The sequence below is a fragment of the Natrix helvetica genome (genome assembly GCF_964273705.1).
Source record: "Natrix helvetica genome assembly, chromosome: 1".
NCBI lineage: Eukaryota > Metazoa > Chordata > Lepidosauria > Squamata > Natricidae > Natrix > Natrix helvetica.
The window spans coordinates 366644044-366663470 of NC_138548.1; the positions used below are offsets into that span (position 1 = coordinate 366644044).

Sequence of the window (19427 nt, forward strand, 5' to 3'; positions counted from 1 at the left end):
TTAACACTTCACGTGATCTTGATTCTATCCCTCTGTTGATGCAGCCTAGAACTGTGTTGGCTTTTTTGGCAGCTGCTGCACACTGCTGGCTCATATTTAAATGGTTGTCCACTAGGACTCCAAGATCCCTTTCACAGTTACTACTACTGAGCAAGGTATCACCTATACTGTACCTGTGCATTCCATTTTTGTTGCCTAAATGTAGAACCTTACTCTTTTCACCATTGAATTTCATTTTATTAGATAGTGCCCAATGTTCAAGTTTGTCAAGATCCTTCTGTATCTTAAGCCTATCTTCTGGAGTGTTGGCTATTCCTGCCATCTTGATGTCATCTGCAAATTTGATGAGTTCCCCATTTATTCCCTCATCCAAATCATTGATGAAGATGTTGAAGAGTACTGGGCCTAAAACAGAGCCTTGGGGTACTCCACTGCATACTTCCCTCCATGTAGATGCAGTTCCATTGAGAACTACATGTTGAGTGCGGTTGGTCAGCCAGTTATGAATCCATCTGGTGGTGATGCTGTCTAACCCACATTCTTCTACTTTATCTAGTAGTAGGTTATGGTCTACCTTATCAAAAGCCTTACTGAAGTCCAAGTCCAAGTAAACTATATCAACGGCATTCCTCTGGTCCACTAATTTTGTCACATTATCAAAGAATGCAATAAGATTAGTCTGGCATGATCTGTTTTTGACAAATCCATCTACCATGTTTCCACACACTTGTAAACTTGAAATGGGCATGCAAATGGTGACATGGAGAAAATCTTGCCACAATATACATGTATATGTATGTGTGTGTGTGTGTGTGTGTGTGTGTATGTATGTATATATGTGTGTGTGTGTGTGGTATTTGTGCTGATAAATAAATAAAAGGGAGACTAGTATAGATCCATTTCAAGCTATTTAGCTCTCATCAGCTAGCCATACCCTTACTGGGATTTGAACCTGGGCTGTATTACATATTAGGCAGGAGTCTTAGCCACTATTTATTTATCAGCACAAATACAACACAAATATAAAAAGGCAACATTAAAAATAAAAATATGGTTTTCTGCCTGGATAGTTTTCTGTAATGAACCGAAGAGCAGAAAGAGGGAGTAGTGAGCTTCCTCCCATATTTGGCCATACCAGGGGTTGTAACACAAATACATATACACACACACACACACACACACATATACACACACACACATGCACATATACATATACATATATTGTGGCAAGATTTTCTCCATGTCACAATTTGCATGCCCATTTCAAGTTTACAAGTGTGTGGAAATAGATGGCCAAACTAACATAATGCCCATCTTGGATGATGGCCCAACGCACATTATCTACCTGTGTACTAAATTAGTACACATTACTACTGCTAATCTCTAGTCACTAGGGCAGAAAATTGATAACATTTAGCTACGGTAAATTTATTTCAGAATCACAATAGAGCTGGAAGGGACTTTGGAAGTCTTCTAGTCCAACTCCCTGCTCAAGCAGGGGATCCTATACCATTTCAGACAAGTGACTATCCAGTCTCTTCTTAAAACCCTCCAGTAATGAAGCACCCACAACTTCTGAAGGCAACTTCTGTTCCACTGGTTAATTGTCCTCACTGTTAGGAAATTTCTCCTTAATTCCAGGTTGTTTGATTAGTTTCCATTGTTTTTTGCCTTATCTTTTGGTGCTTTGGAAAATAAATTGACCCACTCCTCTTTGTGGCACCCTCTCAAATACTGGAATACTGCTAAGATGTCACCCCTATTCCTTCTTTTCTCTAGCCAAACCTAAATCCTACAACTTTTCTTCGTGGTTTAGCTTCCAGGCCTTTAATCATCGTAATTGCTCTTCTTTGCATTTTTTCCAAAGTCTCAACATCTTTTTTCTAATGAGGTGACCAAAACTGGATGCAATATTCCAGGTGTGGTCTTACTAAGGCTTTATAAAGCCTTAGGTACTCATGCTTCACGTGATTTTGATTCTATGAATGTGCTGTGTATCTTGTGGAAATACGGCAAGCACAGGTAGTCCTAGAAATGACTGGCTTTGATTCTTGGAATACTGCATTCAGTTCTGGTCGCCACGATGTAAAAAAGATGTGGAGACTCTAGAAAGAGTGCAGAGAAGAGCAACAAAGATGATTAGGGGACTGGAGACTAAAACATATGAGGAACGGTTGCAGGAACTGGGGATGTTTAGCTTAAGATAAAGAAGGACCAGGGGAGACATGATAGCATTGTTCCAATATCTCAGGGGTTGCCACAAAGAAGAGGGAGTCAAACTATTCTCCAAGGCACCTGAGGGCAGAACAAGAAGCAATGGGTGGAAACTAATCAAGGAGAGAAGCAACTTAGAACTGAGGAGAAACTTCCTGACAGAACAATTAATCAGTGGAACAGAAGTTGCCTCCAGAAGTTGTGAATGCCCCAACACTGGAAGTCTTTAAGAAGATGTTGGATAGCCATCTGTCTGAAATGGTATAGGGTTTCCTGCCTAGGCAGGGGGTTGGACTAGAAGACCTCCAAGGTCCCTTCCAACTCTACTATTGTATTATTGTATTATTTAATGCAGGATGGTTTTCAATGCATTGTTCTTTGCAGAAAGGAAGATATAAGGCACTGTAAGTGCATGCCACTCTTTCCCTTTGTTTGAGTAGCAATTAGACTTATATGCCGCTTCACGGTGCTTTACATCTTACAGAGTCAGCATATTGCCCCCAACAATTCTCATTTTACCCACCTTGGAAGGATGGAAGGCTGAGTCATCCTTGAGCCTGGTGAGATTCGAACTGCCAAATTGCAGTCAGCAGAAGAAACAGATTTATCATTTGCAATGACCCAAAAGGCACCCAGCAGCTGCAGCACAGGGCTGTCTCCTATTTAAGTACTGATAGTTGTCCACCAGGACTCCAAAATCCTTTTCATAGTTACTGGGCTCAAACTAGGCACTACCTACGGTACTTTATATCTGGGTATTTTTTTTCTTGCCTACGTTTAAAATTAAATAACATTTTGCTAGATACGACCCAGTGTTCAAATGTGTTAAGGTTTTGAATTTTGAGCCTTCCTTCTGGGATGTGAGCTTAGCATCATCTGCAAATTTGATGAATTCCCCTTCTGTCTCCTCATCTAAATTGTTTATGAATATTTTGAATAATGGGATGAAGACCACTGCTTGCTTCCCTCCATGTAGATCAGAGGTGTCAAACTCGCATCACGTCGTCATGTGATGTAGTGATTTTCCCCTTTATAAAACAGGTGGGTGTGGCCAGCGCATGACGCATCCAACCAGCAGGCTGTGAGTTTGACACCTCTGATGTAATTGTAGTTCCATTAAGGACTAGACATTGAGTGTGGTTTATCAGCCTCTTATGAATCCATCTAGTCGCCAGGCTGTCTTGCTGCTCAGTGGTCCAAAGTCCTCTTTTCTGATGAGAGCAACTTTTGCATCTCATTTGGAAACCAAGGACCCAGAGTATGGAGGAAGAATGGGGAGGCCAATCAAGCACAGTAATCCCACGGTCATTGAACCAGTTTTTGGTGCTTTTGGCAAAAGTTGCTCTCATCAGAAAAGAGGACTTTGGACCACTGAGCAACAAGACTTTGGACCATTGTGCTTCATTAAGACCAGGGTCAACACAGACATTTACCAGGAGATTTTTGAGCACTTCATGCTTCGTTCCACAGACGAGCTTTATGGAGATGCTGACTTCATTTTCCAGCTGCCCACACTGCCAAAAGCACCAAAACCTGGTTCAGTGACTGTGGGATTACTGTGCTTGATTGGCCAGCAAACTCGCCTGACCTGAACCCCATAGAGAATCTAAGGGGCATTGCCAAGAGAAAGATGAGAGACATGAGACCGAACAATGCAGAAGAACTGAAGGCTGCTATTGAAGCATCCTGGTCTTCCATAACACCTCAGCAGTGCCACAGGCTGATAGCTTCTGTGCCATGCCACATTGAGGCAGTAATTGCTGCAAAAGGGGCCCAAACCAAGTACTGAGTACATATGCATGCTTATACTTTTCAGAGATCCTATATTGTTCTATGTACAATCCTTGTTTTATTGATTGCATGTAATATTCTAATTTTCTGAGATGGTGGATTTGGGGTTTTCACATCACAATTAGGACAAATCACTGCTTGAACTATCTTGCTTTGCATGTAATGAGCCTTATCTCATATATTGGTTTCACCTTTTAAGTTGCATTACTGAAATAAATGAACTTTTGCACGATATTCTAATTTTTCGAGTTTCACCTGTATATCCAGTAAGATAGAAATAGTTGTTAGCCTATAGTAATGGGAAGAGAGTAAAATAAGGTGTGGTTAGCATTACAAGTAAGGTGTGGGAGCTTTAAGTGTCTTAATAAAATTTTTGTGGGAAAAACAAATGCTGTCTTTGTACCTGTTTACCATAATGAGAAAATCCCTAATAATTGTTAATTGGCAAAAATTTGGGGGAAGCATTTGGGTGGGGGACAAACATCTGAGTTTCAGAGGCTCCTGCTGGATTGAAGCTGTTTATTCAAATAGTAACCCTGGATGAATCTATCAAAATGGGGAAAAGGCGCTAATTCCAGTTTTCTGCCAGTTATTGTCCAATGTTTCGTTAGAGAAATGGAAATCAAACTGGGAACCATACAAAATTAGACCACAATTGTATTTTTCTTTTTATTCATGATCTAGAGCAGCAATGTCAAACTGAAGGCTCATGGGCCACATCTGACCTATGAGGTGCTTAGATCTGGCCTGCGGAGCCGGCCTGAAAATATGAAAGAATTGGCTCACAGTGCCTCTGCCACCCAAGAGACCACGGGGGGGGGGGGCTTCTGTCCCACCCCCTCCATGGCCTCTTTTCCACAGGCAGATTGCTGCAAGAAGCATCCATCCTGTCTCCTACCCGGCCCTCGGAGAAATCCTGTTTGACACCCCTGATCTAGAGATATCCCAATTGCGTTAAATTCTAGAAAGGTCTTAAGTTTCCTACTCATGTTTCCTGAGGGTATTTGGTATTCAACCCATAAGTAAAACACGTTTCTTCTTTTCTGCCCCTCATAATATTTTAATTTTATATTCCCTTCCCATAATCTGTTTCCATCATTTTGCAGTTCCCCCTTTTCTCCAGTCATAGATGAGACGCCATTTCTCTTCTCTTCATTTGCCCTCCAAGGAGCCTTGTGAGGTAACATTTATGGAACATCTACCGGTATAAGGGTTTCCCCATTTTGGGACTGGTTTTCTTTTTCTTCAGTATTACTTCTTTTCTCACAAACAGCCACTCGGTCTTTCTGATTATTTTTGGCTTCACCCAGAGCCAAGAATTTGACAAGTACAGGTGTATATACAGAACTAGAGAACAAAAACACCATAGAAATCTTCATTTTCCTGATTGTGGCTTCCCTACCCCAGCCTCATCTTCCTCCCCTTCAGGCTGGAGTTTGCAACAACCACAAGATACGAAATATGTTAAGTAAAGAGTCCTGGTCCTCATCTTCCGCCCGCCTGGCCATTTATGATAGGATTTGGCTCCTTTTGAATCCCCCTTCAATCTCTGCTGACCCTTCAGGGTGGCTGTTCTTGAGGGAAGTGAGTTCAAATCCTCCAGAGAGATTTTTTTCCCCCATCTCCACAGAAGCTTCCACCGCTGGGGACGCCAACGCGTTCCTCCCACAGGGAGCCTTTCATCCTACTCCCATACCCATCATCCTTCTCCTCCTCCACCCACTGCCCTCAGATAGGCTCCACTTTCCCGCCTTTTCAGGGAATGCTGGCACTTTGCGAAGAGTCCATCAGGAGGCGCTCTCAGCTTCTGGAGAGAACTGAGCATGCGCCGCTCTGTTCCACTCGCATGTGACAATTGTTCCCGCTCCTCTGAAGAGGCTGGAGGCGAGTCCGCCCCTCCCACCCCCCACGTCCCCTCCCCCGCTGTAAGTGGGAGACGGGGTCTTTCCCGGAGGCGCAGAGGCTGCCGGGAAGTCTTTGCAGAGACGCGGATCCCGACGTGGCTGCCGAGTTCCGTGAGTGCCCGCTGTACCCGTGCAAAGTAGTCCCGCAGTGGAAGGGTTGCTTGGAGAGGGGCCAAGTTCTTCCTCCGGGGTCGGAGTCCGGGATCCCATGTTCCCCAGCTGCCCTTTCCTTTGCAGGAGCTAGACGCGGGGTGGGGTGGGGGAGATAAATGGGAGTCGCCAGGAGGGGCGTTTCCCCCCCATTTTCTTTGTAGCCTAGGCGTGGGGCTAGGGGGAGGCTCTGGGTGCAAGGACTGGAACTTGGGTGCTGCTTCCCAGCCTTTTCCCACGATCGCAAAAGGGCTCTTCCCGCAGAAAAGGAGGGAAACGTTACAGGGACGGAAGTGCACTGTGTGCCCAAAGAGGCCGGTGTTTCTCAAACTTCGTTAAAAGTCTGGGAGTTGACCGGGGTGCTGCTGTTGGAAGGAAAATCCATCTGGTCCAGTTCCAAGCAGGGAGAAAGACCCTGGAAACAGCATGTAGGCTAATTGGAAAGAAGGTTTATCGGAACAGAACCACAAAGACAGTATGCAGTTCTGTCTGGGTCAGGTGAACAAAAGCGGTTGGAGTATGGATGGATCTTTACAGGTTTCTGTGCCTTTGAAGTCTGTATTGTTCTTGGGGGTGATGCAATGAAGGCGCTTGTGTTCTAGTGTTGGGCAATTCCTATTGTGGCTTTCCTCCTGTCTTGGGTGAGGGGTTACTTTGTAATCCTATCACACCGTCTTTGTTAGCAGCCAGACTTTGCTGCTTTTGAAATATCCTGTCTTGAATGGATGACCAAATCTGCATTTCTAAAAACTGGCCTCCTCAGTTTCTGCTTATAATGCCTTGGTAAGGCCACACTTGGAATACTGCATTCAGTTCTGGTCGCCACGATGTAGAAAAGACGCAGAGACTCTAGAAAGAGTGCAGAGAAGAGCAGCAAAGATGATTAGGGGACTGGAGACTAAAACATATGAAGAACGGTTGCAGGAACTGGGTATGTCTAGTTTAATGAGAAGAAGGACTAGGGGAGACATGATAGCAGTGTTCCAATATCTCAGGGGTTGCCACAAAGAAGAGAAAGTCAAACTATTCTCCAAGGCACCTGAGGGTAGAACAAGAAGCTATGGGTGGAAACTGATCAAGGAGAGAAGCAACTTAGAACTGAGGAGAAATTTCCTGACAGTGAGAACAATTAATCAGAGGAACAGAAATTGCCTCCAGAAGTTGTGAATGCCCCAACACTGGAAGTCTTTAAGAAGATGTTGGATAGCTATTTGTCTGAAATGGTATAGGGTTTCCTGCCTAGGCAGGGGGTTGGACTAGAAGACCTCCAAGGTCCCTTCCAACTCTACTATTGTATTGTATTGTATTGCTTGGGGCCAGGGAGACTGGCTTCTGCTTCTTTTGAGATTTTTTCCCATTTCTCCTTTAGGAAAATTTAAGATTCGCCCTTTTAAAATATTTCCCAAAATACATCATTCTTTTGAGGTGGGGGCTTCCCACAAAAGCATGTTTCTAAATTTCTCCTTTAGGGGAAGCATTCCACTCTTCCTCTTTAATATTCCCTGTTTGCGACCTTTGACATTTTTTTGTTTAATGGAATGTTCTTAACTCCCAATTCTTTTGAAAACATTAGAATAAATAACTAGGAAATAGAAATCCAGAATATATTTTGAATGCACTTATTCAGTATTTTGAGTCTTTGTTACAAGCTGATCGAGAAGATTTTGCCCCATCTACAGAGCAGTCAAAATAGCTAATAAGGTTCCCCATTTTCTTCCCTGATATTAGTAGAGATTTTCTTGTTATTTTTTCTTTGGGAATGGATCCTTACTAGTTAAATTAGTCACCCTGTTTTCCTGATATGTTCTTTGGTTTTCCATTTGGGACATGTAAGTGGCAAATCTTTAGTGCTTCTTCTAGAGACAAAGACTAAACTAGCGTAAGATCATCCAGGATTAGGTGGGTGGGTGAACATCATTTTAAGGTTCTTTCAAGTCCTCTGTTTCATAGGAACCTTGCCCATACAGTTGATTAACCAGTTTGGATTCAGGGCAAATTGTGTGAAGCAGCCTTTGTCTTATAGTATGACTTTGTTCCCAAAAAGCAAACTGTGAAAAATAGAAAATGAGCATCATATGCTGGAGTCATTTCTGTTAGAAATGTAAGCTAACAGTTGGGTCAGCAATATATAAACCAGGATGGTAGTACTGTAGCTTTAAGTACTACTGTAATGTGAATGGTTGCTGTTACCTCAAGCAGCCATAAGAGAGAGCCAGAATGACTGTTAGCTCTCTGTTTGTTAGACGCTGATCGGTGTATTGTGAGTACTGTGTTTTTGCTACTGTTAGCTACTTTGTGTGCTAAATTGATTATTTGATATTGGACTGTGTTCAAAGGATCATTCCTTAACTGAGAACATTGATAACAGACTGACTGCACCCTGTATGACTTGGACTGTAAATTGAACTCTGAATACCTCTATATTTTCACATAGTAAACTACTATATTTTATACTATTCAGTGTCCCTGTATGCTGGTTTGTGCGTGTTCTTGCATACCACTCTCATTACGCTTCTCTGCACACTCCCTCTCCTAACGGGGAGCTTACTTATTTAACAATTTCCTTGCCATTTCATTTGATGTGAACTCAACCTGCATGGCATTGTTAGAATCTTGTCCCTTCCCAGGATCATTTCACTCAGTATTATTCCTTGTTAGGGGTTTTCTTACATTCCCTCACTGAGACCCCTGACAGAAGGGTAAACTTTTCTTTCTTGGGATATGGCATTTTTTGAACTTCCTCCCTATCTCTTCTCTATGGCTCCAGTTAATTACAAATATACAAACTTGACCAGAGCAAGAAATATCCTTAATGAATGTCTAATGGCTAAATGTCTCGATATGATGCACAAGAAACGTTTGTAAGATTTCTGTATTCCGTTCCAGTTTCTTAGGCTCTTTAAGTTTTGGCATCTTGCATGAACCCTAAGTGTAGGGTAAATGTAGATTAAAAAAAAATTTTTTTTTAAAGCCATTTTTCATTTGGAGGAAAAAGAAATAGAAATTCTGCCCAAAATGAAATTGATTTGATATGACAAGTTCTTGATGGAAACTAAGACCATTTTTTGCACCACACTTGATGGACAGACAGGCATACACAACATCCATTTGTGCAATGCCACTCCAAACTTTTACCAGCTTAGGAAAAGACTCCATTCCATGAGGTTGAATGTTATTCACTGGTTAAGTCCATGACTTTCTCATTTGTTGAACTTATTTTCTTTTCCATCTCAAATGCAGAAACTAGAGTCATCACGACAAACTTACTAACGGCAAAAAGTTAACTCTTGGGTGAAGAGGCCTGGATAGCCTTTGTGGCCAGCTGTGCAACAACAGGAATAGTCTTATGGATTGAAAGGTGTCCACAAGATTCCTCAGACCTATTTGGAATTTCCTTACAGGACACACAAAGGATGCAGAAACAATTAGCAAGTGACAGAACTGGAAAAGGTCCCTCGGCTATTCAGTCTGGCAGCTGTGGGAAGAACTGGGCAGAAGATCATGGAGAAAAAAACCATCATCCCTTCAGAGATTCAGCCTTGTAACTTCAGAAACATCCAATACCAAGAGACTGAAGGTCCCTGAGGACTTTGCAGCCAATTCTACAACTTTTATAGTCAATGGCTGAGGTTAGAAAAGCACACTAAAACCCAAACATTGGACCTGGTTATTCTGGAGCAGCTCCTGGCCCTTCTACCCCTGCCGATGGAGAGCTGGGTGCGAGAGTGTGGAGCAGAGACCAGCTCCCAAGTGGTGGCCCTGGTGGATGGCTTCCTCCTGAGTCAGGCAGAGGAGCGGAAGGAGCAAGTCGAATTGCAGGTGAGAGACCTTCATCTTGGAAGTTCAGAAGGGAGTAAAGAATGTGTTTGAATTCTTCACTCTTCCCTTCAATAATTGTTCCTCATAACATGTGGATATATTCTACTAGTTGTTGCAGGACATTGTAGGACATTGTTCCATTATCTATTCTAGAAAGACAGATAGTCCTAGTTGTCAGGCCTGCCTCCGTTCAAATCCCATGAAAGAAATCCCCCGAGTCCATTGAAACAGAAAAGAGGCACTTTTGAAGTGATAGCAGCGGAAAAAAATGATTAAGGGACCTGAGGCTAAAACATATGAAGAACGGTTGCAGGAACTGGGTATGTCTAGTTTAATGAAAAGAAGAACTAGGGGAGACATGATAGCAGTCTTCCAATATCTCAGGGGTTGCCACAAAGAAGAGGGAGTCAAGCTATTCTCCAAGGCACCTGAGGGTAGAACAAGAAGCAATGGGTGGAAACTAATCAAGGAGAGAAGCAACTTAGAAATGAGGAGAAATTTCCTGACAGTTAGAACAATTAATCAGTGGAACAGCTTGCCTCCAGAAGTTGTGAATGCCCCAACACTGGAAATCTTTAAAATGTTGGATAGCCATTTGTCTGAAACGGTATAGGGTTTCCTGCCTAGACAGGGGGTTGGACTAGAAGACCTCCAAGGTCCCTTCCAACTCTGCTATTGTATTGTATTTGAACAAGAAGGACAGATCTTGAAATCCTCCCTATTTTTGTTCTTTTTTCTTCTCATTCAGGAAGGTCTTGTGTCCTTTAAGGAGGTGGCTGTGTATTTCTCCGAAGAGGAGTGGTCTCACCTGAGTGTTGATCAAAAAGCACTTTATTGGGAAGTCATGCTGGAAAATCATAGGAACGTGGCTTCTTTGGGTAAGAATATGCCAGACATTTTATCAGAATAAAAAGTACAAATTTGGAAAAGGAAATAAAGAAGGTGTTACAATACCACCTAAAGACATTGCTGGCTTCCAGACACTCCTAATTGGCTGAGACACAAGCAGCCAACTGGTAGGAGAACGCAGCCTTCTTATTGGTCCGCCCTCTGACAGCTCCATACAGAGCAGAAGAGTAATGTGATTAATGAATAAGAAAAAAGTATGATGAAATTAGAGAGAAAAGGCAAATTCCCCCTTTTAATGTTACATTATAGTGCCCACCTTTACATAATTTATCCTTTCTAATCTTCAAACACAACTGTGATCACAATTTTTTTTTTCAGTCAAAAGCCAGTCAGTGGTTTTCAATCTCTAATAAATATTAATACTATCCTCTGCCTAATCGGAGATAATTTAGTCATCATTGAGGATTCTTTCATCTTCCCCAACCATCCCACCATTCTAGTTATTGTAGAGTCCTTCCACTTTTTTGTTTATAATAGTCTCACTATTCTAGTCCTTCATTCTTGAAGGATTTGCTCTAAGTTTGAAGCGGTTAGTTATTCATTATATTCAAACTTCCGATGCTTTATTCTTTTTCCCTAAAGTTATTTTTCTTTTCCTGTGAAGGTTATGGCGGAGAAGAAGATGAAGATTTCAGGAAACTATTGCAAATGGTCAGTTGTGGATACAATACAAAGAACCCTATAATTTTAATGGAAGTAGAAAGCGATGATAGAAACCAGTCAAATAATTGCAATCAGGAAAGTTCATCTTCTGTTCTTGAATCAGTGAAAGCCTCTGTGGTCCAGCAACAAAAAATAATGACCAAACATATTGGAAAATGTTCAAAACTATTCATAAACAAATTAGATATAGATAAACATAATCAAACCCAAACGAAAGGAGAAGATTATTTATGTAGAGACAATGGAAAAACTTGTAAATGGACCCAGTCTCTTCCTCATAAAAATGGGTCCTGTACATCTCAAAAAAGAACCCACACAGGAGAGAATCCATATAAATGCATGGAGTGTGGAAAGAGCTTTAGTAGGAATACTTACCTTACATGTCATATGAGGATCCACACAGGAGAGAAGCCCTATAAATGCATGGAGTGTGGAAAGAGCTTCACTTTTAGTACTTCTCTTACTTTGCATTCCCGGATTCATACAACAGAGAAGCCCTATAAATGCATGGAGTGTGGAAAGAGCTTTACATGGGGCAACAGTCTTGCTTCCCATAAAAGGATCCACACAGGAGAGAAACCCTATAAATGCATGGAGTGTGGAAAGAGCTTCTCTCTTAGTAGTTCTCTTACTTCGCATTACCGGATCCATACAGGGGAGAAGCCCTATAAATGCATGGAGTGTGGAAAGAGCTTCTCTCTTAGTAGTTCTCTAACTTCTCATTACTGGATCCATACAGGGGAGAAGCCCTATAATTGCATGGAGTGTGGAAATACTTTTACTCGGAGAAGGAGTCTTACTTCCCATAAAAGGATGAACAAACAGAATAAGATGTATAACTGCAAGGACTGTGGAAAGAACTTTCCTACACACTGTCAACTTAACGATCATAAGAAGATCCACACAGGAGAGAAGCCCTATGAATGTATGGAATATGCGAAGAGCTTCAGCTCACTCAAAAATCTTTTTTTACATAAAATGGTCCACAAAGGGGAAAGGCCTTATAAATGCATGGAGTGTGGAAAGTCATTTATACAGAGAATTCATCTAAGTTCACATACAAGAATCCACACAGCAGAGAAGCCCTATAAATGCAAGGAATGTGGAAAGACCTTCTTATCTAGTAATTCTCTTATTTCCCATTACTCAGTCCATACAGGGGAAAGGCCGTATAAGTGTACAGAATGTGGAAAGAGCTTCTGTCAAAATTCTTCTCTTTCTCTTCATAAACGAATCCACACAGGAGAGAAGCCATATAAATGCATGGAATGTGGAAAGAGCTTCCCTAGGAACACTGATCTTATTGTACATATAAATATGCACACAGGGGAGAAACCACATAAATGCAATGAGTGTGGAAAGAGCTTTATTAAGAACAGTCAACTTATTTACCATAGTAGTATCCATACAGGGGAGAAGCCCTACAAATGCATGGAATGTGGAAAGAGCTTTATTAAGAACTCTCAACTTATTTGCCATAGTAGGATTCATACAGGAGAGAAGCCCTATAAATGCATGGAGTGTGGAAAGAGCTTCCGTAAGAACAGTGATCTTATTGCACATACAAAGATCCACACAGGGGAGAAACCACATAAATGCATGGAGTGTGGAAAGAGCTTCATTAAGAACAGTCAACTTATTTACCATAGTAGGATCCACACAGGGGAAAAGCCGTATAAATGCACGGAGTGTGGAAAATGCTTTGCTGCCAGTAGTAACCTTACCTCCCATAAAAAAATCCACTCAGGGGAGAAACCTTATAAATGCATTGAATGTGGAAAGAGTTTTTCCTCAAACAGTAATCTTAACACTCATAAAAGGATTCACACGGGGGAGAAGCCTTATAAATGTATGGTGTGTGGAAAAAGCTTTATGATGAACCGATCTCTTAACTCCCATATAAGGACCCACATAGTGTAGAAGCCATATATATTTGTGAAATCTGGAAAAAGCTTCAAGATGAGAAGTGGCAGAAATCCCCTTGACAAATGCCTAGGGAGATTCTCATATCAATGGTTCTTTATACAACAACTGTAGCCCCTTATTCACTGGAGAGTCTGTTGTACAGAAGGAGAAAGCTGGAAATGAGGGGGAAATGCAATTTGTGGAGCTCCAAGAGTGGCTAAGAGACAGCGGAGAGAACCGCCAGATAAAAATGAGATCTCCCTGTCTAAAAATCCAGGGAACAGCCCTTCATGCAATTGGCCAGGGTGCAGAATCCTCCAAAGCAGCTCCAGTAATAGAGGATTATGATTGGGGAGTAGAGAAGAAAGCCTGACAAATGTCTATGGAGATTCTCATACATCCAGATCTTTGTTGTCCCAAAGGTACTTTTTCAAACTGCAACAGGACTTCCAATGTGTTTTCTTGAAAACCTTTCACTTCTCATCCAAGCAGCATCTTTTTCTCTGAAGAAGTATCTCCTTGAATAAGCGAAACATCTTCAAGAAAATAGAAATTCCAGTTGCCTTTTGAAAAAGTACCCGTGGGAGCCTTTGACAAATCCACACAAGAGCGAAAAAAGTTTTTGTATATAAACATAGAGAAAGAAGATAGAAATAGATATATCCAGTAAGATAGAAATAGTTGCTAACCTATAGTAATAGGAAGAGAGTAAAATAAAGTGTGGTTAGCATGAACTTTGCAAGTAAGGAGTGGGAGTTTTAAGTATGTCTAATAAAATTTTTGTGGGAAAAAACAAATCCTGTCTTTGTATCTGTTTATTATACCATAATGAGAAAAGTCCTAACAATTGTTTATTGGCAAAAATGTGGGGGAAGCATTTGGGTGGGGGGACAAACATCTGAGTTTCAGAGGCTCCTGCTGGATTGAAGCTGTTTATTCAAATAGTAACCCTGGATGAATCTCAAAATGGGGAAAAGGCACTAATTTGAATTTTCTGCCAGTTATTGTCCAATGTTGCATTGCAAAAATGGAAATCAGACTGGGAGCCATACAAAATTAGACGACAATTGTACTTTTCATCTAGAGATATCCTAGATGCCTTAAATTCTAGAAAGGTCTTAAATTCCTACTTGTATTTCCTGAGGGTGTTTGGTATTCAACCCCTAAATAAAACATGCTTCCTCTTTTTTTGCACCTCGTGGTATTTTAATTTTATATTCCCTTTTCCATCATCTTGTTTCCATCATTTTGCCGTTCTCCGTTTTCTCCTGTTGCAGAGGAGACGCCATTTCTCCCCTCCATTTGCCCTCCAAGGAGGCTCGTTGTGAGGTGAAATTTCTGGAACGTCCACCAGTTTCAACTTTTCCCCCATTTTGAGACTGGTTTTCTTTTTCATGAGCATTATTTAGTTTTTTCACAGTCACTTGGTCTTTCCAATAATTCTTGTCTTCACCCGTGCAGGTATGTATACACGACTAGAGGACAAAAACAAGGTTTTTTTAAAAATCTCCATTTTCTTCATTGTGGCTTCCCTGCTCCATCTTCCCTTTCAGGCTGACGTTCGCAATTAGCACAAGATACAAATTGTGTTTCCTAAAGAGCCTTGTGGTCATCTTCTGGCTGTTCCTGACAGGATTTGGGCCCTTTTGCGGCGTCCAATCTGCAGAGCTTTTAGGCCAACTATTCTTGAGGGAATGGAGTTCAAATCCTTCAGAGAGATTTTTCTCCCTCTCCACAACCGGTTCCTGGACAGGAAGGAGAGGAAGATGGAAAAGCTACCACCACTGGAGAGCCTTTTCTCGGACAGGGATCCTTTCCACCTCCTCCCATGTCTAGCTTCCCTTCCCGCTGTTTCAGTGAATCCTGGCACTTTGCAGAGTCCACCAGGGGGCGCTCTCAGATTCAGGAGGAAACTGAGCATGCGCCCGGCTCTTCCTTTAGCACGAGAGACGTGTTTTCCAGGTAGATCATTGGGAGGGACTTTAGGTGTGAGTGGGAGGCGGGGCCGTTTGCGGGAGGCGAAGAGGCTGCCGGGATGCCTTTGCAGAGACGCGAATCCCGATGAAACTCCCGAGTTCCGTGAGTGGCGTCTCTGCCCTTGCAAAGGGGTCCCGCTTTGGAGGGGTGCGTGGAGCCGTGCCAAGTCTTCTTGCGGGGTCGGATTCCGGGGTCCCATGTTCCCCTGCCGCCATCTCCAGCGCAGGTTCCATCCGGGAGTTCTCCCAACAAAGGAGAGAAATGGGGGCTCCCAAAAGGGGAGGGGGCGTTTCTCCCCATTTATTGGGGGAGTGGAGGCAGGATCGAAGTCCTCCTGCTGACTCTGGGTGCAAGGACTGGAACTGGGATGCTGCCTCCCAGCCTTTTCCCACGATCGCAAAGGGTCTCTTCCCGCAAAAAAAGAAGGGAGACCTTGCAAGGGACGGAGGTGCAAATATGGGACTGATACGCAGAATTCGCACCGTGTGCCCGATGAGTGTGGTGTTTCTCACACTTAATCAAAGGGTTGTTATTAACTCTCTATCTTTAAATCATTAGAATGAAGAAGTAGGAAATGGATATCAAAAAAGCATATTTTAAAATCTATCAGTCCAGTCCTTTGCGTCTTTGACAGAAGTCGATCAAGAAGGATTGGTCAGAAGATGCCTCAGCTGCAGAGAAGTGAAAGTATCTAATAGGATTTGCCTTTTCTCTCTATTTTAATCATACTTTTTTCTTATTCATTAATCACATCACGCTTCTGCTTTGTATGGAGCTGTCAGAGGGCGGACCTATAGGGAGGCTGTGTCCTCCTGCCAGCTGGCGGCTTGTGTCTCAGCCAATTAGGAGTGTCCGGCAGCCAGCATTGTCTTAAAGCCACCTCCTTAAAAGGCACAAGACCTTCCTGAATGAGAAGAAAAAAGAACAAAAATAGGGAGGATTTCAAGATCTGTCCTTCATGTTTAAATACAATACAATACAATAGGAGAGTTGGAAGGGACCTTGGAGGTCTTCTAGTCCAACCCCCTGCCTAGGCAGGAAACCCTATACCGTTCCAGACAAATAGCTATCCAACATCTTCTTAAAGACTTCCAGTTTTGGGGCATTCACAACTTCTAGAGGCAAGCTGTTCCACTGATTAATTGTTCTCACTGTCAGGAAATTTCTCCTCATTTCTAAGTTGCTTCTCTCCTTGATTAGTTTCCACCCATTGCTTCTTGTTCTACCCTCAGGTGCCTTGGATAATAGTTTGATTCCCTCTTCTTTGTGGCAACCCCTGAGATATTGGAACACTGCTATCATGTGTTCCCTAGCCCTTCTTTTCATTAAACTGGGCATACCCAGTTCCTGCAACCGTTCTTCATATGTTTTACCCAGTTCCCTAATCATCTTTATTGCTCTTCTCTGCTCTCTTTCTAGAATCTCCACATCTTTTCTATATTGTGGCGACCAAAACTGAATGTAGTATTCCAAGTGTGGCCTTACCAAGGCATTATAAAGTGGTATTAACCTGTCACGTGATCTTGATTCTATCCCTCTGTTTATGCAGCGTAGAACTGTGTTGGCTTTTTTGGCAGCTGCTGCACACGGCTAGCTCATATTTAAATGGTTGTCCACTAGGATTCCAAGATCCCTTTCACAGTTACTACTACTGAGCAAGGTATCACCTATACTGTACCTGTGCATTTCGTTTTTGTTGCCTAAATGTAGAACCTTACTCTCTTCATCATTAATTTCATTTTATTAGATAGTGCCCAATGTTAAAGTTTGTCAGGATCCTTCTCTATCTGTCTTCTGGAGTGTTGGCTATTCCTGCCAGCTTGGTGTCATCTGCAAATTTTATGAGTTACCCATTTATTCCCTCATCAGATGTTGAAGAATACTGGGCCTAAAACAGAGCCTTGGGATACTCCACTGCATACTTCCCTCCATGTAGATGCAGTTCCATTGAGGACCACACGTTGAGTGCGGTTGGTCAGCCAGTTACGAATCCATCTGGTGGTGATGCTGTCTAACCCACATTCTTCTATTTTATCTAGTAGTAGGTTATGGTCTACCTTATCAAAAGCCTTACTGAAACCCAAGTAAACTATATCGATGGCATTCCTCTGGTCCACTAATTTTGTCACTTTGTCAAAGAATGCAATAAGATTAGTCTGGCATGATCTGTTTTTGACAAACCCGTGTTGGCTTTTGGCTATTACTTTGTTTACTTCTAGGTGTTCGCAAATTCGTTGCTTGATTATTTTTTCCAGAATCTTTCCTGGTATTGAGGTCAGGCTGATAGGTCTATAATTTACTGGATCTATTTTTTTCCCTTTTTTGAAGATGGGAACCACATCAGCTCTTTTCCAGTCCTCTGGCAGTTCCCCAGTGCCAGAGGACTGGAAAAGAGCTGATGTGGTTCCCATACTGGGGAATTGAAGAACTAGAATCCACTTCATGTTGTGTGATGTATTTTTCTATTCTCTTTTCTCCAAGCCTTTCCCTCTGCAGACCAGAGAACCTATGAGAAAGAGGATTCCATCAATTCTCCCTCGGGAGCTGTGTTCCACAAGGATGTTTCATGAATCCGCAAGTCAGGACATGTCAAATGGTAATCAAAAGACCACCCATTCCCAAGAGAGATTCCAGCTGTCTTACCTTCTCTGTCTCTTCCCTTCTGTAGAATGCCTCCTGCTATTTTACTAATTATCCATTTAACATTTATGTCTCCTTCACAGGGAAGAATAGGACGAATTTGACTCCTTTTTATGGTGGTACTGAAAGACTGGTTGAAGCACCAACTGAAGTAAGAAAGGGATAGTAAGACATAAAATGTTCATAATGTGAATGTTTGCTGAATAGGGATCCTATTAGAAATTCTTTCGACATGGAATTGTGGAAGACTACTCAATAATAACGGGAATAATCACATGGTCCCCTTACAGTTTCTAACATGCCTTGTTTATAACCAGTGATATAATGAAACCAGGTTAAAAGATAAAGCAGATTCTTAAAATCCGGATTAAGGTTCTTCAGCTTTTAAAGGAATTTCTAGCACTCTGATTTGGGCCTGGAGTTTTGGACCAACAATCCACCATTGGAAAGGATGAGAAATTATCTTTCTAAGCAGATTTCTCTTCTTCAGCCTTTGGGTTGGAGCACAAGGAGTGGATTCCTTGTAATCTGAGGAGCAGCAGAAATAGAGCTTCTGTGTCTTTGTCCATTGATGACACCCATATAAGTTCCTGAATGCCTCTCTTTAATGACCGTTTTGAGCATGGATTATTTGTTCTGGGAACACCAGAAGCCTTTCACTTAAATGGTAAAAAGAACACACACACACACACACACACACTTTTTTCGGCAAACATTGGGTGGATTGGAGTGAGTGAGAGGTGGAAATTCCATGGCCCATACCAGTTGATTCTCTCCAGATGCTGAGTCTTTTTGATGCACCGGGATAGACAGACTTGTGGACAGACACACAGGCAAAAAGTGGGATTCCTTCCTTTCACTGCTGATTTTTGTTCTGTTTTCTTCTCATTCAGGAAGGTCTTGTGTCCTTTAAGGAGGTGGCTGTGTATTTCTCCGAAGAGGAGTGGTCTCAGCTGGATGATCATCAAAAAGAACTATATCGGGAAGTCATGCTGGAAAACTATAGGATCGTGGCCTCTTTGGGTGAGAATATACAAGACTTTTTAGCAGAATAAAAACTACAAATTTTGAAAAGAAAATAAAGAAGATGCAGTAATATGATTAATGAATAAGAAAGAAGTAGGATAAAATTTTAAAAAGAGAAAAGAGAAAGTAATAGTTATATTTTCCCCTCTTTAATAAGGTTACATCATTTTTTTCCTCCTTTACATAATTTATCCTTTTTAATCTTCAAACGTAAATTTGATCACAAGTTCATTTTTTCTTTTTCTTTTTAGCCAAAAGTCCATCGGGGTTTCCAATCACTAATAAATATAGATACTATCCTTTCCCTGATCAGAGTCATCATTAGTCATCATTGATAATTCAGTGATCTTCAACCATTCCGTCATCTAATTATTGTAGAGCGCTTCTAGTTTTTTTTCTTTAATACTCTCACTATGATTATCATACTTG

General features: G+C 41.9%; 1 protein-coding gene across 10 annotated transcripts in view; it reads left to right on the top strand.

Moving 5' to 3' along the window:
- Positions 1 to 5769: 5769 nt before the first annotated feature.
- LOC309391609 (zinc finger protein with KRAB and SCAN domains 3-like) overlaps positions 5770 to 19427 on the top strand; it is a 145200-nt gene continuing 131542 nt past the window's right edge. Inside the window, exons 1-5 of one of the 10 annotated variants that reach the window (XM_081952268.1) lie at positions 5770 to 6020; positions 9300 to 9878; positions 17814 to 17928; positions 18056 to 18123; positions 18866 to 18995. In XM_081952268.1, coding sequence (XP_081808394.1) covers positions 9765 to 9878; positions 17814 to 17928; positions 18056 to 18123; positions 18866 to 18995 — 427 coding nt within the window. In that variant the 5' untranslated portion in view covers positions 5770 to 6020; positions 9300 to 9764. The other 9 variants (XM_081952260.1, XM_081952269.1, XM_081952252.1 and 6 more) reach the window with 9 other exon arrangements.